General features: G+C 45.3%; 1 protein-coding gene and 1 pseudogene across 1 annotated transcript in view; both read right to left on the bottom strand.

Annotated features, from left to right (window-relative positions):
- The window catches only part of LOC140716534 (class I histocompatibility antigen, F10 alpha chain-like), a 59002-nt gene extending 52799 nt beyond the window's left edge, over positions 1 to 6203 (bottom strand). Inside the window, exon 1 of the mRNA XM_073029346.1 lies at positions 6027 to 6203. Within this exon, the coding sequence (XP_072885447.1) occupies positions 6027 to 6078 (52 nt within the window). The 5' untranslated portion in view covers positions 6079 to 6203. The remainder of the gene's footprint in view (positions 1 to 6026) is intronic.
- Positions 6204 to 15946: 9743 nt separating this feature from the next.
- Positions 15947 to 18442, bottom strand: LOC140720950 (class I histocompatibility antigen, F10 alpha chain-like; annotated as a pseudogene).
- Between the last annotated feature and the right edge of the window lie 585 nt (positions 18443 to 19027).

The following is a 19027-nucleotide window of genomic DNA, read 5'->3' as shown; positions in this document are numbered from 1 at the left end:
GGACGAGCTTCCCTGGGTCCTACTCGGCGTCCGCACGGCGCCAAAAGACGATCTGCACGCTTCGTCGGCTGAGTTGGTGTACGGCGCACCCCTGGTCGTCCCCGGGGAGTTCATACCAGCCCCAAGGGGGCGAGAGGAAGAACCCGCAGCAGTCCTGGGCAGACTACGCGAGAGGCTCGGTGCCCTGGCCCCCATACCCACTTCGCAGCATGGGCAGCACCCGACCTGTGTACCCAAAGATCTGCAGAACTGTAAGTTTGTGTTTGTACGCCGGGGCGGGCATCGGCCACCGCTGCAACGGCCCTACGAGGGGCCGTTTACGGTGATCAGAAACGACGGGTCCACGTTCGTGCTGGACGTTGGGGGGAGAGAGGAGGTTTTCATGGTGGACCGACTCAAACCAGCCCATGTGGACTTGGCGCAACCGGTCGAGTTTCCGGCACCGCGGCGCAGAGGCCGACCTCCCAAACAGGGCCCGGCCCAGACTGTGGACATTGGGGGGTGTACCGCCGGTTCTGGGGGGGGTTATGTGGCGACCCAATTACTAGCACACTCGAACCGGCTGACAATTAGCCAGAGCCAGAGACAAAGGTAGATAGCCTCAAGGAGTTTCAGTTACGTGCCTCTCGAAGTATCGAGTGGGGGAGACAGGCTTTAAAGCAAGACTGTGTTTTTGAAATAAACTTATTCTATGGCTGCAGTTTATCGACTCCGTGTTGTAATTTCAGCGCTGCGCGTAGCACCCCGCTACAAATTATTGAATAAAAGCCAGCCATATAATGAATACAGAAAAATAATAATGAGGTTAACCATAGGGCATAGGAAAATATGAGAGCTATAGCTACGAGGGAAACATGATTGCCAAAAGGCAGGTTGAGAAGGATTTTGCTGATAATAAGTGCTAAGATTGACCCCAAGGGAGTTTTTCAGTACTTTAGTAAAAAAAGAAAAGGAAGTTAAATGTATTAGAAATAATAGTAGGGTGTAAAATTATTCAGAGAAGGACATCGTGGATATTCTTAACTCATATTTTGCTAAAGATTTCAGCTGCAAAGATGTTAGTAATATGCCAGTAAATGTAGAGAAAAATAAGCATGTTTAAAGAGATTTAGAGATCTTAGAAAGTGAGGTCCTGCTTCAGCAGAAAAGGTTGAATGTTAATAAATCTTCAGGGCCAGACAACATATATCCAAGGGTAATTAAAGAGGTCTGTGATTATATATACAAACCCTCAAACATGTATTTTTCAAAAGTCATTGAAGACTGGTGTGATCCCTGAGGTCTTGAAATGGGCTAACATCATCCCAGTATATAGGAAGGGTGACCGTACTGCTCCGGTAACTAAAGACCAGTAAGGTTAACATGTATCACACACAAGATTATGGAAACAATAATAAATAATGAGTTAGAAAAGCAGCTGATAAGAACACACATGTTAGCAGAAAGCCAGTATCAGTTCAGAAAGGGGAAATCATGTTTTACTATTATGCTGAAGCTGTGTGAAGAAGCAATTCAAATTTATGACAACAATAGAGCAGTTGGTATCATTTACTTGGACTTTTTGAAGCCTTTTGACAAGGAACCTCACAAGAGGTTAATAATCAAATTACAGGAGGTAGGATTCAGGGTCAGGTATGTGAATGGCCACAGAATTGGCTCATAAACAGAAAAAAATGAGTTATGGTGAGAGGATCATTCTCACACCGAGAAGGTGTTACAAGTGGGTTCCACATGAAATGGTTCTTGGGGCTGCTGCTGTTTTAAAATTTACATTCATGATCTGGATAAGCACATAACAAATAAACTAGTAAAGTTTGCTGATGACATAAAATTAGGGCGACGGGCTGATAACATTCAGGCAGCAGAATCAATACTCTTAGATCTAAACAAAATCCAGATGTGTGCAGATAAATGGCAGATGAAATTTAATGTAAATGTGGAGGAATTTTGCCAGACTTGTGGTTCATACCTTTGTGTGACTATAGAATTGCATGTCTACACTGCTTAATGCATAGAGCAGCAGAAATCAGGTACTTCCCTACTGGTGCCAGTCACAAGACTGTGTGTAAATCACAAGACTATGTAACTTGAGGGTTTCTATGTGTATGTATTCATTTGAACAATGTCTGGGGTAAAGTTCCTGTTTTATCACTGAAGTTCCTGTTCAAACGTGTAACCATACAGCTTGCATATCCTGTATGATATATAAAGGACATCTCTGCAACCAAAGACACAGCTCCTGCTCTCAGGAGGGACGGCTCTCTGTGTAACATTGAATAAAGAGTCTCCTGAATACATGGGTCCAAGTCTGGTGTGGAAATAAAATTTCCCTAACACTCTGGCAACAAAGATGGGAATCCTATATGTGGGATCCCACTGAACCTTGACCAAGCAATTGGCCCATTGGGAAGAATTTGATACCCTATCTGTGAGACTTCCCTGAAAGACGGGAGTTAAGACCAGGACCAGGGTGAGACGTGAGGAAGATCGTCCCTAACCAGCCAGCGACCAGTTCCTGAGTTCCAGTAAGAACAAGAAGGAAACTGGGAGAAGGAGAATAGACCTAATAGATAAAATATTTTATGAAATTTAATGGGTCCCAGGTATCCATTTATGGTAATTATCTGATTACGAAGCACAGTTAGAAACATAGAAAATAGGTGCAGGAGTAGGCCATTCGGCCCTTCAAGCCTGCACCGCCATTCAGTATGATCATGGCTGATCATCCAACTCAGAACCCTGTACCTGCTTTCTCTCCATATCCCCTGATCCCTTTAGCCACAAGGGCCATATCTAACTTTCTCTTAAATATAGAGGAACATATATATAGAAACATAGAACCACATTAGTATAGAAACATAGAGCATAGAGTACTACTAATTCAGTAAGAATATATGTAAAATGGGTAACTGGGCTGGGACACCCCTGATCAAGCCAACCCGATCGAAAAAGAATAAGGGACTTCCACATGAACGACCGGCTGATCCGATCACGAAGGCTCCAATGAATAAACACACCGAGAAGAAAACTGCAAAATACAAAAGGTCAAAACGACTGTTGGGCAACCTGCTAGCTCCCCCAGGTTCATGCACTGGTAAGGTTTGGTTGGAAACAGGGAGCAACAGGTACTCTGTTACATTTTCCAGTAATGTATATGGTTGGAGTTAAGGAGATTGATCTCTTTTGATTTGATATAAATTGGATCCTGGAAAGGAGAAACTGAGGCCAGGAAAGGGGATCCTAATTTGTATTTTGGATGAGACCTAGACTCACTCCAGATCTGCAGGGCATGAGCTATGAAGAAACATTGAAAGAATTAAATCTTTTTAGCCTAAGTAGCGCTGAATGAGAGGAGACATGATAGAAGAGTTCAAAATCACTCAGGGTATAAGTAAGGTGGATGCCAGCTGCGCTTTCAGAATTCATCCACCAACAAGGATACCGGGCCATAAGTGGAGACTGGTTAAAGGGAGATTTCAGACTAACATCAGGAAGAATTTCTTTACACGTGAGTTGTGGACACATGGAACAAACTACTTAGTTGTGCAGTCGGAAGTGGTACCTTAGAGACTTTCAAATCTAAACTCAATAGTTATTTCAACACCCTATGCAATAAACCAATCCACAAGTGATGAGTTTTTGTTCAACTCCATCCTCGTCTCTGGTCTCCTCTACACTCGGTCTAGGCTGCTCCTGGAGGTTCACAAGTTAAAACTATGGAAATTCACCAAACCAACCCTGGTTCATCCCCAGCCTGGAAACCACCCGTGTACAACTATCTGTCTGCCTGTGATGCCACGTTCATAGAACAAGGTATTTGTACTCCTGTTCCACACTCCTCAGCAAATCCTTGTCATTCACTATGTAAGTCATTCACATAGTTTCCTTGTTCAACCTCCCAAACTGAACCACATTATCAACCCCAACATCTTCCCAACCACTGAGGTCAGATTAACTGGCCCACAGTTTTCTTTCTTCAGCTTTTCTCCCTTCTTCAGAAGTGGAGAGACATTTGCAATTTTCCAGTCTTCCAGAACCAATCCAGAACTTAGTGATTCTCGAAAGTCATTACTAATGCATCCACAATCTCTTCAGCCACCTTTCTGAGAACTCTGGGGTGTACACCATCCGGTCCAGGTGACTTATCTATGTTCAGACCTTTCCGTTTCCCAAGAACCTTCAGTCTAGTTATGGTAACTTCACACACTGACACATGGAAATTCCACCATAATGTTAGGGTCTTCCCCAGTGAACTCTGATGCAAAATACTTATTCAGGGGGCATGAGGTTTGTTCACCATTTCATTTTCCCCCCATTAATACCTTTCCAGTGTAATTTCCCAATGGCCCAATATCTACCCGGGTCTTTGTCTTGCACTTTCTGTATCTGAAGAAAGTTTTGGTATCCTCTTTAATATTATTGGCTGGTTTACTTTCGTATACCATCTTCACCTTCTTAATGACTTTTTTAGTTGCCTTCTGTTGGTTTTTAAAAGCTTCCCAATGCTTTAACTTCCCACTAAGAGTTTTGCTCAGTTACATGCCCTCTCTGGCTTTCATGTTGGCTTTGACTGCTCTTGTTAGCCACTGTTGTGTCATCTTTCCTCCAGAATACTCCTTCCTTTTTGGTATATATATATCCTGTGCTTTCTGAATTGTTCTGCTGACATCCCTGCCTGTGTGCTTTTCCAATCAATTCTGAACAGCTCCTTTCTCATGCTGATATAATTCCTTTTACTCCAGTATAATACTGATATATCTGATTTTGTCTGAAACTTTGCCCAGTTAATAGTCTCCCATCACTACAAATTGCCTGTGTTTGTAAACCAACTACCTCATCTTTAGCACTATCATCTGCCTTTCCTACGGTGCTCTTGCATTGAAATATATGAGGCTTAGGACACTAGTCACACCATGCTCAATCTTTTGATTCTTACTTTTGTTCAGGTCTTACCAATATCTGCCTCTAAGACCTGTCCACTATTTGGTCTGTCACACTGTTTCCATCCCCCTGCAACTCTAGTTTAAACCTTACCATTCTGTGTTAAAAAACCTTCCTGCTAGGATATTATTCCCCACCCGCACCCACCCCCCTGCCCAGTTCAGGCGCAAACTATCCCTTTTGTACAGGTCCCCCCTTCCTTGGAAGAGAGCCCAAAGATCCAAAAAACCTTATGCCCTCCCTCCAACACCAACTCCTTAGCCATGTATTAAACTGTACCATCTTCCTAGATCTGGCTTCACTAGCACATGGCATGGGTAGCAGTCCTGAGATCACAAACTGGGGGTGCTGACCTTTAACTTTGCACCTAATTCTATGAACTCCGTTTGCAGAACCTCATCACACATCCTATCCATGTCGTTGATACCTACATGGACAATGACTTCTGGCTGTTCACCCTCCCACTCACTTAACCCATCCCTCTGCGCTTCTCGCCCGATGTCATCTCCCATGTACAATCTCCGAAGGGATTCCCAAAGGACCATGGGAGCAGAATTAGGCCATTTAGCCCATCGAGCCTGCTCTGCCATTCAGTCATGGCTGGTCCTTTTTTGCCATCCTCAGCCCTACTCCCCGGCCATCTCCCAATAACTTTTGATGCCATTTCCAATCAAGAATCTATCAGTCTCTGCTTTAAATACACCCAATGACCTGGCCTCCACTTTTGCCGCTGCTAACAAATTCTTAGTTCATCTGCAATCTCCTAAATGAGTATTTTGTATCAGTCTTCACTGTGGAAGACAGTAGCAGTGTGCCAGATGTTGAAGGGTGTGAGCGAGAGAAGTGAGTGCAGTTACTGAGAAGGTGCTCAAAACGCTAAAAGATCTTAGGGTACATGTTACCCGGACCAGATGAACTGCAGCCCCCTCTCCCCTCCCCTCCCCTCCCCAAAACCGATCCCCACTGAGCTCAGGCTGGGTGGTGTGGGACCCTCACACCTTGCCTTGGGACTGTTACCCTGTGTCCGCCCGCTCACTGACTGACCGGAGTCTGAGTGTCCCGCTGACCATTGACACCTCACTCACCTCCGGAGACCCCTCCACATAGGAGGGCCAGCAGTAGTAGACGCAGCATCATTATTCCCTCCCGGTCAGCGCTGTTCCAAGTCCTCCTCCATTGCACAGTGCGATCCCATTACCCCTCGGCTCACCGACCCCTAACGATCCACGGACTCTATGCGGCGCCCGTCAAATTCATCCCCGAACTGTATGCGGATCAGTCCGCGCGATACCCCCAGACTAAACATAATCTGCCTCTACTTAACGTCATTAGCCTCTGGGCAGGAGTGACCACAAGTCATCATTTGGAAGTTAAATTGCCAGTATGCATCTGTCCAATCAGAAAAAGAGCCGTAAGCAGAGTCATCTGTTGCCAGGAAGGGGGGCGTGAGCGGAGTCTGGAACAAACATGACAAGTGTGGGAACGGAAGGGAGAGGCAGAGTCCCGATGTCACAGACCCTGAGACCCTGGGACACACATACTGGGGAGGACGACTCGGGAGGAGAAAATTAACCTGATTAAAACAAATCAGCTGGGCGAACAGCTTCTGTGGAAGGAACACACACAAAACGCTGGAAGAAATCAGCAGACCAGACAGCATCAATGGAAAAGTGTGACCATTTCGCGCCGAGACCCTTCATCTCGTGTTCGTGAGCTTCCGTGGAAGGATGGAGATCGTCAGTATCTTGAGATTGAGAGGGCTGAGGGGGGAGAGAGAGAAGGGTGAGGCAGGGGCTGGTAACTGGCGGGTTGAACCAGGTGAAGGGAGAGGAAATGGCCCGATGGGGTTCAGGGACAAATGATAGGTAGAACCGTAGGAGGGTGGGGTGATGGGCAGATGGAACCAGCTGGCAGAAGTAATGGGGAGGGTTGGCCAAAGGAGGAGAACGCCAGGTAAATTGGTGTATTTACCCCTAGTTATTATCTATTACCCACAAACAATGGGCAGGTGGGATCAGAGTGGGCTGGGGGAGAGAGGCAAACTGGATAAAGAGGCTGAAGGGATTGAACAACGGGAGATAGAATGCAAAACTAAATGAGACGGGAACACAGAGGGTACTGATTACCTGAAATGTGGAAGCTCACTGTACAGACGAACAGGCTGTGTGGGGTGAAAGGACAGGAACTGGAAGCTCAAGGTAGCTGGTATGAACAGGGCACAGCACACCATTAAATGGCTGTCACTTGATCTCGCTGATGTGAGTCAGGCTGGAGTACTGAATGAAATAGAGGAGATTGGAAGTGGAGCAGATGAATTTAACTTCACCTGGATGGGTTGTTTAGGTGCATGAAGGTGGTGATGGAGAGGGCATAGGGAGACCACCTGTTGTGTCCAGTGGAGGGGAAGGTGGGTGGAGAGGTATGCAGGACCATTCTCTTCATAAACAGGGAGTCACGGTGAGAGTGATCCTTGCAGGAAGCAAAAAGTGGAGTATGATGGGGTAGGTCACATCTCGTAGTCATTATCCCCACTGTCCTTCTTCGATCTTCACTCACCATCCTCACTTCCTGACTGCTGCCTCACTCCCTACAGCTGGTGGTCCACGGTCACTGGGGTCCAATCTGCAGTCTGTACAGAACTGGAGGGTGTGATTTGTGAAGAAGTTGATAAGAGGGTGGTGGAATGGATGGAGAGGAAGTGGATGAAATTTAATCCTGGGAAAAATATCATGTTACATTTCAAAAGGTATGACATGAACTTGAAGGAACATAGTGAATGAATGGAGGGATCTGGGGTGCATGGACTTTCTCCTTTGGCATTAGAGAACTCTGGCATTAGTTTCCCTTCCCTCTACATGAAGGTACCCAGACTGTAGGTGAAACATCTCCACTGCAAAGCCCTCCCATTATGCACACACGGGTTTCTTAGCTCAGCTTTGTTTCTAGTTTACCTGGGCTGGATCTTTCTTACTTCAACTGACTATTTGAATTCTAGAGTAGCCTGTTGTCCCTTTGACTCACTATTCAAACCCTTTATGGTATTTTGATCGCTGGTTACTGGATATTCCCCACAGATAGATGCATAAGTTGGTCTAACTCTTTCCCAGTACAAAATCCAGCAAACAGTCTTCTTCACTGGGCTAGAAACATTCCAGAGTTCAGAATCAGAAACAGGTTTATTATCACTAACTTAAATTATGTGAAGCTTGTTATTTTGTGGCAGCAGTACAGTTAAAGAAAGGACAAAATTATTGTAACTTACAAAAACAAAAAAAAAACTCTGGGAAGGAAAGTAATAATGAGATTGTGTTCATTGAGCTTTCTGAAATCTGATGGCAGAGGGGAGGAACTGCTTCTGAATCAATGAGCATGGGTCTTCAGGCTTTTGTGTTTCATTCACAAGAAAAGGGCATGTCCCAGACAACGAGCGTACCAATTACCTGTAGACTGCAGCTCTTTCACGTCTCTGCAATTTCTTTCTTTTTTCTTTTTCAATATTTTTAATCAATTTTCACATAGAAGAATACAGAGCACATGAGGATATATATAATGAATCAAAAAAAGATAGAAAAGTACCGAAAACATTATATTTAAATGACACTTGCAATCGCAGTACCCTATATTCATAATCAAACACGTACATTGATTAAATTGTAATTTGAATTGTAATAATTTTATTTTTAAAAAATCTAAACCCATTACTAAAGTCGAAGCTGTTTGACAAAGAAAGAAAGATAGAAGAAAATCCTTATCACATAGTGATTTATGTTATTAGCCAACATCTGTACTTTAACACCAAATCAAAAGTTTTGAAAGTAGTTCAAGAATGGTCACCACAATGTTTGAAAGTCTTGGTTAGAATCAGAAATTGAACAACGGATCTTCTCTAAATTTAGGCATGACATAACATCAGGTAAACAATGAGCATGAGTAGGCGGATATCCATTTAAGCAACACCGCCCTCCTAGCTATAAGAGAAATAATAGCCAATATATGCAAATCAGGTGTCTCCAAAATAAAGTCTTTTCCTTCAACAATACCAAATAATGCAGTCAAAGTGTTAGGCTTAAAATTTACCTTGAAAAGTAATGAGAAAGTTTGTAATACTTCCTTCCAGGATCTTTCAAGGCTCGGCCATGTCCAAAACATGTGAATTAATAAAGAATTAATGAATAGGAGACCATTTCGCTGAACACCTACACTCTGTCTGCCAGAGAAAGCGATCTCCCAGTGGCCACACATTTTAATTCCACGTCTCATTCCCATTCTGATATGTCTATCCATGGCCTCCTCTACTGTCAAGATGAAGCCACACTCAGACTGGAGGAACAACACCTTCTATACTGGCTGGGTAGCCTCTAACCTGATGGCATGAACATTGATTTCTCTAACTTCCGTTAATGCCCCTCCTCCCCTTCTTACACCATCCCTTATTTATTTATTTATCTATCTATCTATCTGTCTGTTTATTTATTTATTATTCTCTCTTCTCCCCCCCCCCCCCTTTTCTCTCTCTGCCTTCTCACAATCACTCCTTGCCTGCTCTCCATCTCCCTCTGGTGCTCCCCTCCCCATTTCTTTCTCCCTAGGCCTCCCGCCTCATGATCCTTTCCCTCCTCCAGCTGTGTATCCCTTTTGCCAATCAACTTTCAAGCTCTTGGCTTCATCCCTCCCCCTCCTGTCTTCTCCTATCATTTCAGATCTCCCCCTCCCCTTCCCACTTTCAAATCTCTTACTATCTTTTCTTTCAGTTAGTCCTGATGAAGGATCTCGGCACGAAAAGTCAACTGTGCTTCTTCCTATAGATACTTCCTGGCCTGCTGCAGTCCACCAGCATTTTGTGTGTGCTGCTTGAATTTACAGCATCTTCAGATTTCCTCGTGTTTGCGAATTAATGAAGATTCTCCATTGTTACATGTATCACAGAAAGGAGATATATCTGAATAAAAATGAGATAGCTTACCTTTAGACATGTGAACACTATGAACCACTTTAAATTGTAAGAGGGAATGACAGGCACATAACAATGAAGTGTTAACCAATTTATAAATTTCATTCCAAATTTCCTCAAAGATTGAAATCTGTAACTCTTGTTCCGAAAGATTTTTAGTTTTGTTTATAGGAGCGTTTCTCATCCCTAAAAACATACCATAAATATTGGATATTGAACCATTATAAAAAGGATTCAAATTAATAATTACATCTAATAAGTCCTTATCGGAACTACCCAACATGAGGATTAGGAACAGTTATTACCCTATCCTTCAACCATCAGACTCCTGAACCAGCTTGAGTTACCTCAAACCTGAACCGATTCCACAGCTGATGGACTCACTTTCAAGGACTTTACAACTCACGTTCTCTGTGTTTGTTTGTTTTTATTTTGTTCTTATTTTGTATTTGCATTGTCTGTCTTCATTTTCACAATAGTTGTTTGTCAGTCTGCATTTGTGGATAGATTTTCATAGTTCCATTGTGACATTCTAGAAGAAAGTGAATCTCAGGGAGGATATAGTGATAGATTCATACTTTGATAAGAAATTTACTTTGGCTTTCACCTTTGTAAACCTACCTCGATCTCCCTGGATTTTGCCTCAGTCCAGCCCAATCTAATTACTTCCACTTCCTGTCCTTCTGCGCTTTGTCATTTTATGAAATTTTTCACTACTGTACGAGGGGTGATTGATAAGTTTGTGGCCTAATGTAGAAGGAGATGAGTTATACAGCTCTCGTTACATGCACATGCAGTTCAACTCTTTGAGTGATTGTGCAGAAAGTTTGAATTTAATAACTTTTGTGGTATTTCTGTTTCAGATAATTGAAAATTGCAAGTAAGCTCTGAGAAAATGGACCTTGGGCTATGAACTTATCAATCACACCTCGTATTCATGTGTCTAACATTTTGAAAGATTACTGTCAAATTTCCTACATTGCTCCAGGTTTGGGGTCCGTAAGGGAGGTTTTAATGCAATGGAACCAGTTCAGTTTATTGGACTAGAATTATTGCTGGATGGCGGGGGGGGGGGGGGAAATAAATTGTTGTCATGTGATGGACAGGCTAGTCCTGTCCACCAGAATTTAAGTGAGTTAAAGCCATTTGGCCCATCGATTCTGCTCCACCATTTCATCATGGCTGATCCAAATCCTCTCAGTCCCATCTCCTACCTTCCTCCCAGTATCACTTCAAACCCTGAACAATCAAGAACCTATCAACTTCTGCCTTAAATATATCAGAATCAGCTTTATTCTCACTGGCATATGATGTGAAATGCAATTCAATGCAATACATAATATGGAGAAAAAGTAATAATCAACAAATAATAATAAATTAAATTAAAATAATAATAAAGAAGTAAATCAATTACAGTATATATTGAATAGATTTTTAAAAACATGCAAAAACAGAAATACTGTATATTTAATAAAAGTGAGTTAGTGTCCAAGGGTTCAATGTCCATTTAGGAATCGATAGCAGAAGGGAAGAAGCTGTTCCTGAATCACTAAATGTGTATCTTTGGGATTCTGTACCTCTAACCTGATGGTAACAGTGAGAAAAGGTCATGCCCTGGGTTCTGGAGGTCCTTAATAATGGACACTGCCTTTCTGAGACACCACTCCCTGAAGATGTCCTGGGTACTTTGTAGGCTAGTACCCAAGATGGACCTGACTAGATTTACAACCTTCTGCAGCTTGTTTTAGTCCTGTGCAGTAGCTCCTCTCCCCCGTACCAGACGGTGACGCAGCCTGTCAGAATGCTCTCTATGGCACATCTATACAAGTTTTTGAGTGTATTTGTTGACATGCCAAATCTCTTCAAATTCCTACGAAGTATAGCCATTGTCTTGCCTTCTTTGTATGTCAACAAGAAACACAAAGAGCTGTCCTAATTCAAGAACACAGAGACCGACAGCAACCTGTTGGATATTACTCTGCCAAAGATTTGATTCTATACACTGATGGCATCTGAATGATTGAGAGAGGGACTCAAATGGCTGTTTCTGAAACCAAGGGTGTTGATCAGGTAACATGTCAGTGCAAGGTCCCTCTCTGGGAAGCAGTAAAGGTAGATGTACGGAACTGTCAAATCTCAGTCCTCCCCGTCGGCTGAACAGCACTCATTGGCTATGTGGTTACCAGTCTTACTCCTGGCTGCTGGGAATATACCCCCAGAATGGGGGGAAGTGGAGAGAGTTGTGGCCCTGGGAGGGTTGCTGTTATCTTGCCTACCTAGTGCCCCACATGAGACACCTCACACCCTCTGGTCCAGCAGCACCAGATGCCCATAACAGAGGACGAGAGATTCTGGATGATTGCCTTTCCAGGGACTGCGAGATTGTTCTGGGAACTGATTAATATGGAAAAGGGATCTGGTACTTTCCCAGTGTATATGATGAATAAACTCTTCTCTGGCTCCAGCTGGATACAGGTATCGATTTTAACCAAGGTTTTGATGACAAACTCTGCCACCTTCACCAGGGTGATGATGATGTCTAGTCTGGTGGTGTTTATACCCCCAGCATCTGTTCCTCCTGATTGGTTAGTCCTCATCCAATCAGGTTTCAGTGTCCCACCTTGTTTACAACTGAATTCCAGGTCTTATTTAGAGTTAAGAAAGACGATGGTCTCGCTTAAAGAAAGAACTGGAATTCGATTGTAAACATTCTGTTTTTGCAGAATGTGTTCTTTGAGGTGTGGTGGGGAGGTGACAGTCCTGGTGGGAGCCTCGGCTGGGTCGGGGGTGGGAGGAAGACTACCTGTGTACTCCCATCGAGGAGTACGAGCACAGTATTGCCACAGCAGGGTCAGAGGGGGCTGTCACACCGGACGGAGAGTGGGTGGTAACACACCAGCTCAGGGTAGTGGGAAGGGAGGTCACACATGGGGAGGGTTGGGAGGAGGGGTCACACTCGAGGCAAAAAATCTAAGGCTCAAAGGGACTTGATAGTCCTTGTGTAGGATTCCCTAAAGGTTAATTTGCAGGTTAATTGCATGATGAGGAAGGCTAATGCGATGTTAGCATTTATTTTGAAAGAACTAGAATGAAAAAATATCCTTGCAACATTGTGGGTTTGTAAGGCACTGGTGAGGCCTCACTTGGAATATTGTGAGCAGCTTCGGGCCTCTCATCTGAGAAAGCTGTGCTGACATTGGAGAGGATACAGAGGAGGTTCGCAAGAATGATTTCAGGAATTAAAAGGTTATCATATGATGATCAATTGATGGCTCACGACCTATACTCCCTGGCATTCAGACAAATGGGGGTAGGGGTCTCATCGAAACCTATCAAATGTTGAAAGGCTTCAAGGCTGTTTCCTATGATGGGGGAGTCTAGGACCAGGGGGCACAGCCTCAGAATAGAGCAAAGTCAATTTAGAAAGGAGATAAGGAGAAATTTATTTAACCAGAGAGTGATGAATCTGTGGAATTCATTGCCAGAGGCAGCTTTGGAGGCCGAGTCAATGAGTATATTTAAGGCGGAGGTTGATAGATTAATTTAGTCGGGGTATGAAGGGTTATGGGGAGAAAGAAGGAGATGGGGGCTGAAAGGGAAATGGATCAGCCATGATGAAATGGCAGAGCAGACAGACGATGGGCCAAATGGCTGAATTCTGCTCTTATGTCTATTGAATGACCCAGATTCAGGGTGAGGTGGTCCATCACTCTAAGTACCCTGAAATATTGGGATTATCAGAAAACCCATCAGTATCTGTGGTCCCCGAGAGTGGAAAGGCTGTGATTGCACTGGACAGGATGTGATTACACTGGACAGGGTATAGAGATTCATCAGGGTATCACCTGTGATAGAGCAGTGCAGTTATAAAGGAGACAATGGAAAGACCCCTTCCCTTGGAGCAGAGATGTTATAGAGGTACAAAGACATTACAGGGGTAGACAGGGTAGTCAATGTGTGAAACCTTCCTCATGGCAAACATGTCTGAAACTAGAGAGAAAGGGTTAGGGAGGGGATTTGAGGAAGAATGTTCACATGGGGGGTGGTTGGAATCTGGAACACACAACGTCAGGGCTTGGTGTGGGGAGACAGTGTTTAAGAAATACCTAAACAAACACTTGAGTCACCATGACAGAGAAGGTTATGGACCAAGTGTCAGTGTGTGAGAATAACGTATATGAGTCAGAATGCACACAGTGGGCCATAGAGCCTCTTTCTATGCTGTGAGACTGTGACAGTGTCCTGCAGACTCAGGACATAGTTTATTTTGGGGCCAGAGTTTCTGATCAAAGTGTACAAAGAAAATCATGAGGGTCACAAACATTAGAAAATCTGCAGATGCAGGAACTCTAAGCAACACACATAAAATGCTGGAGGAACTCAAAAAGGCCAGGCAGCATCTATGGAGAAGAGTACAGTCAACGATTCAGGCTGAGACTATTCAGCAGGTGTGAGGAGTGTGTTGGCTGTAAAAGGTGGGAAGACTCAGTTACAAGGCCTCAGAGCAGAGAGACAGGGGGTAACATTTATGGAACAGATGTAGAAACCACAACAGTTATACATTCCATCTGGTGTAAAAGTACAGGAGGAAAAGCAATTCAGTCACAGCCACAGGAGAAGCTGTGGATAATGTTGGATCCATGGACGACCAGGTAGTGTGACAAACCTGACCCTCGGGCACATGTCAATCCCACCCCATGCACACTGCTCAAGAAGCAGAAATAGATCAGAGTAATATTGAAGGGGAAATAACACTGAAATGTAGAAGCTTTGATAATATGGAACAGAAACAAGCTGAGTGAAGGAACCTCGTAATTAGAAATATAACAACTCATGAGATGAGCGAGGAATATTTCCCAAAGTAATTTTTAATTGTTTTTATGTATTGCAGAGTGCCGCCCAAAAAAGTTCAAAATAAATTTATTATCAAAGTACATGTATTTCCCCAGCATATAACCAGACAGATTCAGTACCTGCCCAGTGGGCTCTGAATCCCAATCAAACAGAACTCAAGCTACAATTTGTGAAAGGAGACACATCCAACAGGACCAGCAGAGGCCCCAACTCATTGTAAGGCCATGAGACGGAACAAAGCTGGTGTGTGACAGAGTGGTCAGTGGGAGGTTTGGAGTGACCATTTACTCTAATACTGGCCCTGGTCAGGTCCACCAGGTATGGATGCACACGGTAATGAGAGGCTCAGGTGGGACAGGTAGGAGGAATTGATTTCCCGGAGCAGAGGCGTCCAAGATCGAGTGAGGAGCAAGAAACTGGAAGACACCAGAGGAAAAAATATTTTATGCACCCTGCCCCAGAAGATGGCTGGAATCAAACACACTGACAGAGCGGTGAAGACAGACTCTCACAACATTGAAGATGGATCTAGACAGGCATTTGAATCACCCACGTAGAGAGGACAGGAAATGGAATCAGAGTATGCAAGTATGTGGTGATTAATATTCCCACGCAATCCCAGAGGGTGGCTGTAATCCAACACACTGTCTGAAGGAGCGGTGAAGATAGACTCTCATATCATTGAAGATAGATCGAGACAGGTATTTGAATCACCAAGGTAGAGAGGGGCAAGGAAACGGGATCAGAGTGTGCAAGTATGTGGTCAGCAATGGCAGGTCAGGCCAAAGGGAGTAATTCCATACAGTCTGACTCAATGACCCTTGAACTGGGAAAAGTAGAAAACAAAGTGACCATTAGTCTATAAGATGATAAGAGGCTTAGATAAAGTGGACCGCCAGTTTTTTTTTAAACCAACACCTAATACCAAAGAACATCCTTGGAAGGAGAAAAGTATGGGGGGGGGGGGTGATGTCAGAGGAGTGTGTGGAACACTGCTATAGTTGGCACATGAATGACAGTTATGAGACATGGAAACTGTTATAACAGGAGAAAGAAAAGTGGTCAGGAATGGTGGGGTGAAGACGGGCAAAGTTGGATGAGGGCACCCTTGGGTGCAGAAAGGCAGGGGTGCTGGGATGGGCTTTGCTGAGGAACACCAGGAGGACACACACTGCCCAAGCCCCCTTCCCCAGGGGAAGTCTAACTCCTTCCAGTCCTACCTTTCTTTTTTGTAGGCAACAACACCAACAGCGATGACCACCACCAGGACCACAACGACAGCGATGATCCAAGTTGGGATGGAGTTGGACTTCGAACCTGTTGGTGATTCAGAGAAACAGTCACGTCAGTGACAGAGGCAGGGATAACCCTGATTCTCCAACCCCACCCACACCCTCCCATCCCACCAACCATGCTGTCTTAGAAACACCGATTCCTCCATCAGACCTGTCCCGGGCCAGTGGTCAACAGTAACCCCTCATTCTCACTGCCCATGTACCGCCCCACTGGTGTCTCTTACCCAGGAACAGGATGAGGGGCTCGGGGAGACCCCGGTGTTCCACCCGACAGGAGAACTCTGCAGTGTCCGTGGGCTCCACCCTCACTGTCCTGGTCAGCTGGTAGGTGTTGTCATGATTGGGCAGGTTCCCGTGGGAATGGGTCTCCTCCAGAGTCCGGCCGTCCCGCAGAATAGTCACGTCAATGGACTGAGGGTAGAAGCCAGTGGCCACACAGGAGAGGTGGCGGCCATCCTTGGAGGCGGTGAACCAGACTTCGGGGGGATCTGGGGGCAGGGGGGGAGAGGAGGCAGTGATTGAGGGCAGAAAGGGGAGGGAGGGGGGAACGTGAGGGGCTAGGGGAGGGATGAAGGCGGCAAGTAGCGGGGGAGGGGGAAGCGAAGGATGTGAGGGGCCTGGGGGAAGGTGAGGAATGTGTCACTCTTAGACACACATTTCCCCCTCCCACCAATCTCCCCCCACTCACTAGGTTCCAGGTGACTCTCCCCAGCCTTGACATATTCCTGCAGCCTCTTGACGCCCTCCTGCTCCAGGTATCCCTTTCTCTCATTGTTCTCGGTCGTGTTCCGGTCCCATTTGTCCTTAATGATCTGACCCCAGGGCACAGGGGTCACCTACACCATCCGGTCCTTGTCGAAGGTGATGAAGTCTGACCCGTCCCAGCCGTACTGACTGAACCCGGTGATGGTCCCGTCGTCACGGAGCTCACAGCCGTACATCTGCTGCCAAATGTGGATCCCGGTACCGAAGAAACCACAACCAAAGGAGTTGAATGACTTCAGATCTGTTCAGACCAGGCACGCCCGGGATCCGCTTCAGTTTGCGTATAAGGAGAAGGTGGGAGTGGAGGATGCTATCACGTATTTGCTGCACAAATCACTCTCTCACCTAGATGGGGTCAGTTGTGCTGTGAGGATTACATTCCTTGACTTCTCTAGTGCCTTTAACACCATCCAGCCCAAGATCTTAAAGCACAAAATAACGGAGATGGGAGTAGACTCTCACATGGTGGATTGGATAGTGGACTACTTGACAGATAGACCTCAGTATGTGCGGTTGGGAGACTGTAGGTCTGACACGGTGGTCAGCAGCACAGGAGTGCCGTAGGGAACCGTACTCTCTCCGGTCCTGTTCACCCTGTACACATCAGACTTCCAATATAACTCGGAGTCCTGCCATGTGCAGAAGTTCGCTGATGACACGGCCATAGTGGGGTGTGTCAGGAATGGACAGGAGGAGGAGTATAGGAAACTGATACAGGACTTTGTGATATGGTGCAACTCAAACTACCTGCGTCTCAATATCACCAAGACCAAGGAGATGGTGGTGGACTTTAGGAGATCTAGGCCTCATATGGAGCCAGTGATCATTAATGGAGAATGTGTGGAGCAGGTTAAGACCTACAAGTATCTGGGAGTACAGTTAGACGAGAAGCTAGACTGGACTGCCAACACAGATGCCTTGTGCAGGAAGGCACAGAGTCGACTGTACTTCCTTAGAAGGTTGGCGTCATTCAATGTCTGCAGTGAGATGCTGAAGATGTTCTATAGGTCAGTTGTTGAGAGCGCCCTCTTCTTTGTGGTGGCATGTTGGGGAGGAAGCATTAAGAAGAGGGACGCCTCACGTCTTAATAAGCTGGTAAGGAAGGCGGGCTCTGTCGTGGGCATAGTACTGGAGAGTTTAACATCGGTAGCTGAGCGAAGGGCGCTGAGTAGGCTACGGTCAATTATGGAAAACCCTGAACATCCTCTACATAGCACCATCCAGAGACAGAGAAGCAGTTTCAGCGACAGGTTACTATCGATGCAATGCTCCTCAGACAGGATGAAGAGGTCAATACTCCCCAATGCCATTAGGCTTTACAATTCAACTGCCAGGACTTAAGAACTTTTTTAAAGCTATTATTAATGCTTTTTGAGTTAGTGATTTAGATGCATATCATATTATTACTGAGTTAAGTATTGTATGTAATTAGTTTTTGCTACAACAAGTGTATGGGACATTGGAAAAAATGTTGAATTTCCCCATGGGGATGAATAAAGTATCTATCTATCTATCTATCTATCTATCTATCTATCCCTGGAACAAACTGACTGTCAGGGGGCAGAAGGGTACAACTTCCCCACCCTGTAAACCCTCACAGTCACCCCAACACAATCCCTAAAGTCACCCCACCCATCGAACATTCCCCACTGTCACCCCCGTGTTGAGAAAACGGAGAGAGTGAGAGCCTGGAACCGGAGCAGAGAGTGAGAGGCTGGGAGTCCAGATTTCAGGAAGGACCCATGCCCGAAACCAGCAACTTGAGACCTGAGACCCTGGGGTCCACCTCAAACCCCTGAGAGAATCGGGATCACAAAACTGGTGAATCAGGACTGACCCCTCACCCCAGGAGCCACGTGAGCTCCACCTGGACACAGTGAGGTTGAAATCCCTGATCACGTCTGCAGTTCCCGGGATGAGCTGTGGTATCCCACACTGAGAGATGGAGCGGGATTATGGAACAGGACATGTTCACCAGGACCAGACTGGGTTAAATCATCACTGCGTGTCTCTCTGAGGTCAGGTTAAATGGTTATGGGACAATGGAGAGGTGTTCATTGCTGGTGGGAGCACTTCCAGAAGTGGTCGTGAATATTTGGCACCGCCTCTCTGGTGAAGTTTCTCCCTGTTGTCGGTGAAGAGAACAGCTGAGAACTCTCAAAAAATTCCTGACCACCAACGCTCTTCTAGCTCCTGTAGAGTACTCTCACTTCACCTCTGA

This window comes from Hemitrygon akajei, chromosome 2 (assembly GCF_048418815.1).
Source record: "Hemitrygon akajei chromosome 2, sHemAka1.3, whole genome shotgun sequence".
Taxonomy (NCBI): domain Eukaryota; kingdom Metazoa; phylum Chordata; class Chondrichthyes; order Myliobatiformes; family Dasyatidae; genus Hemitrygon; species Hemitrygon akajei.
This window is presented reverse-complemented; position numbering and strand designations above follow the sequence as displayed.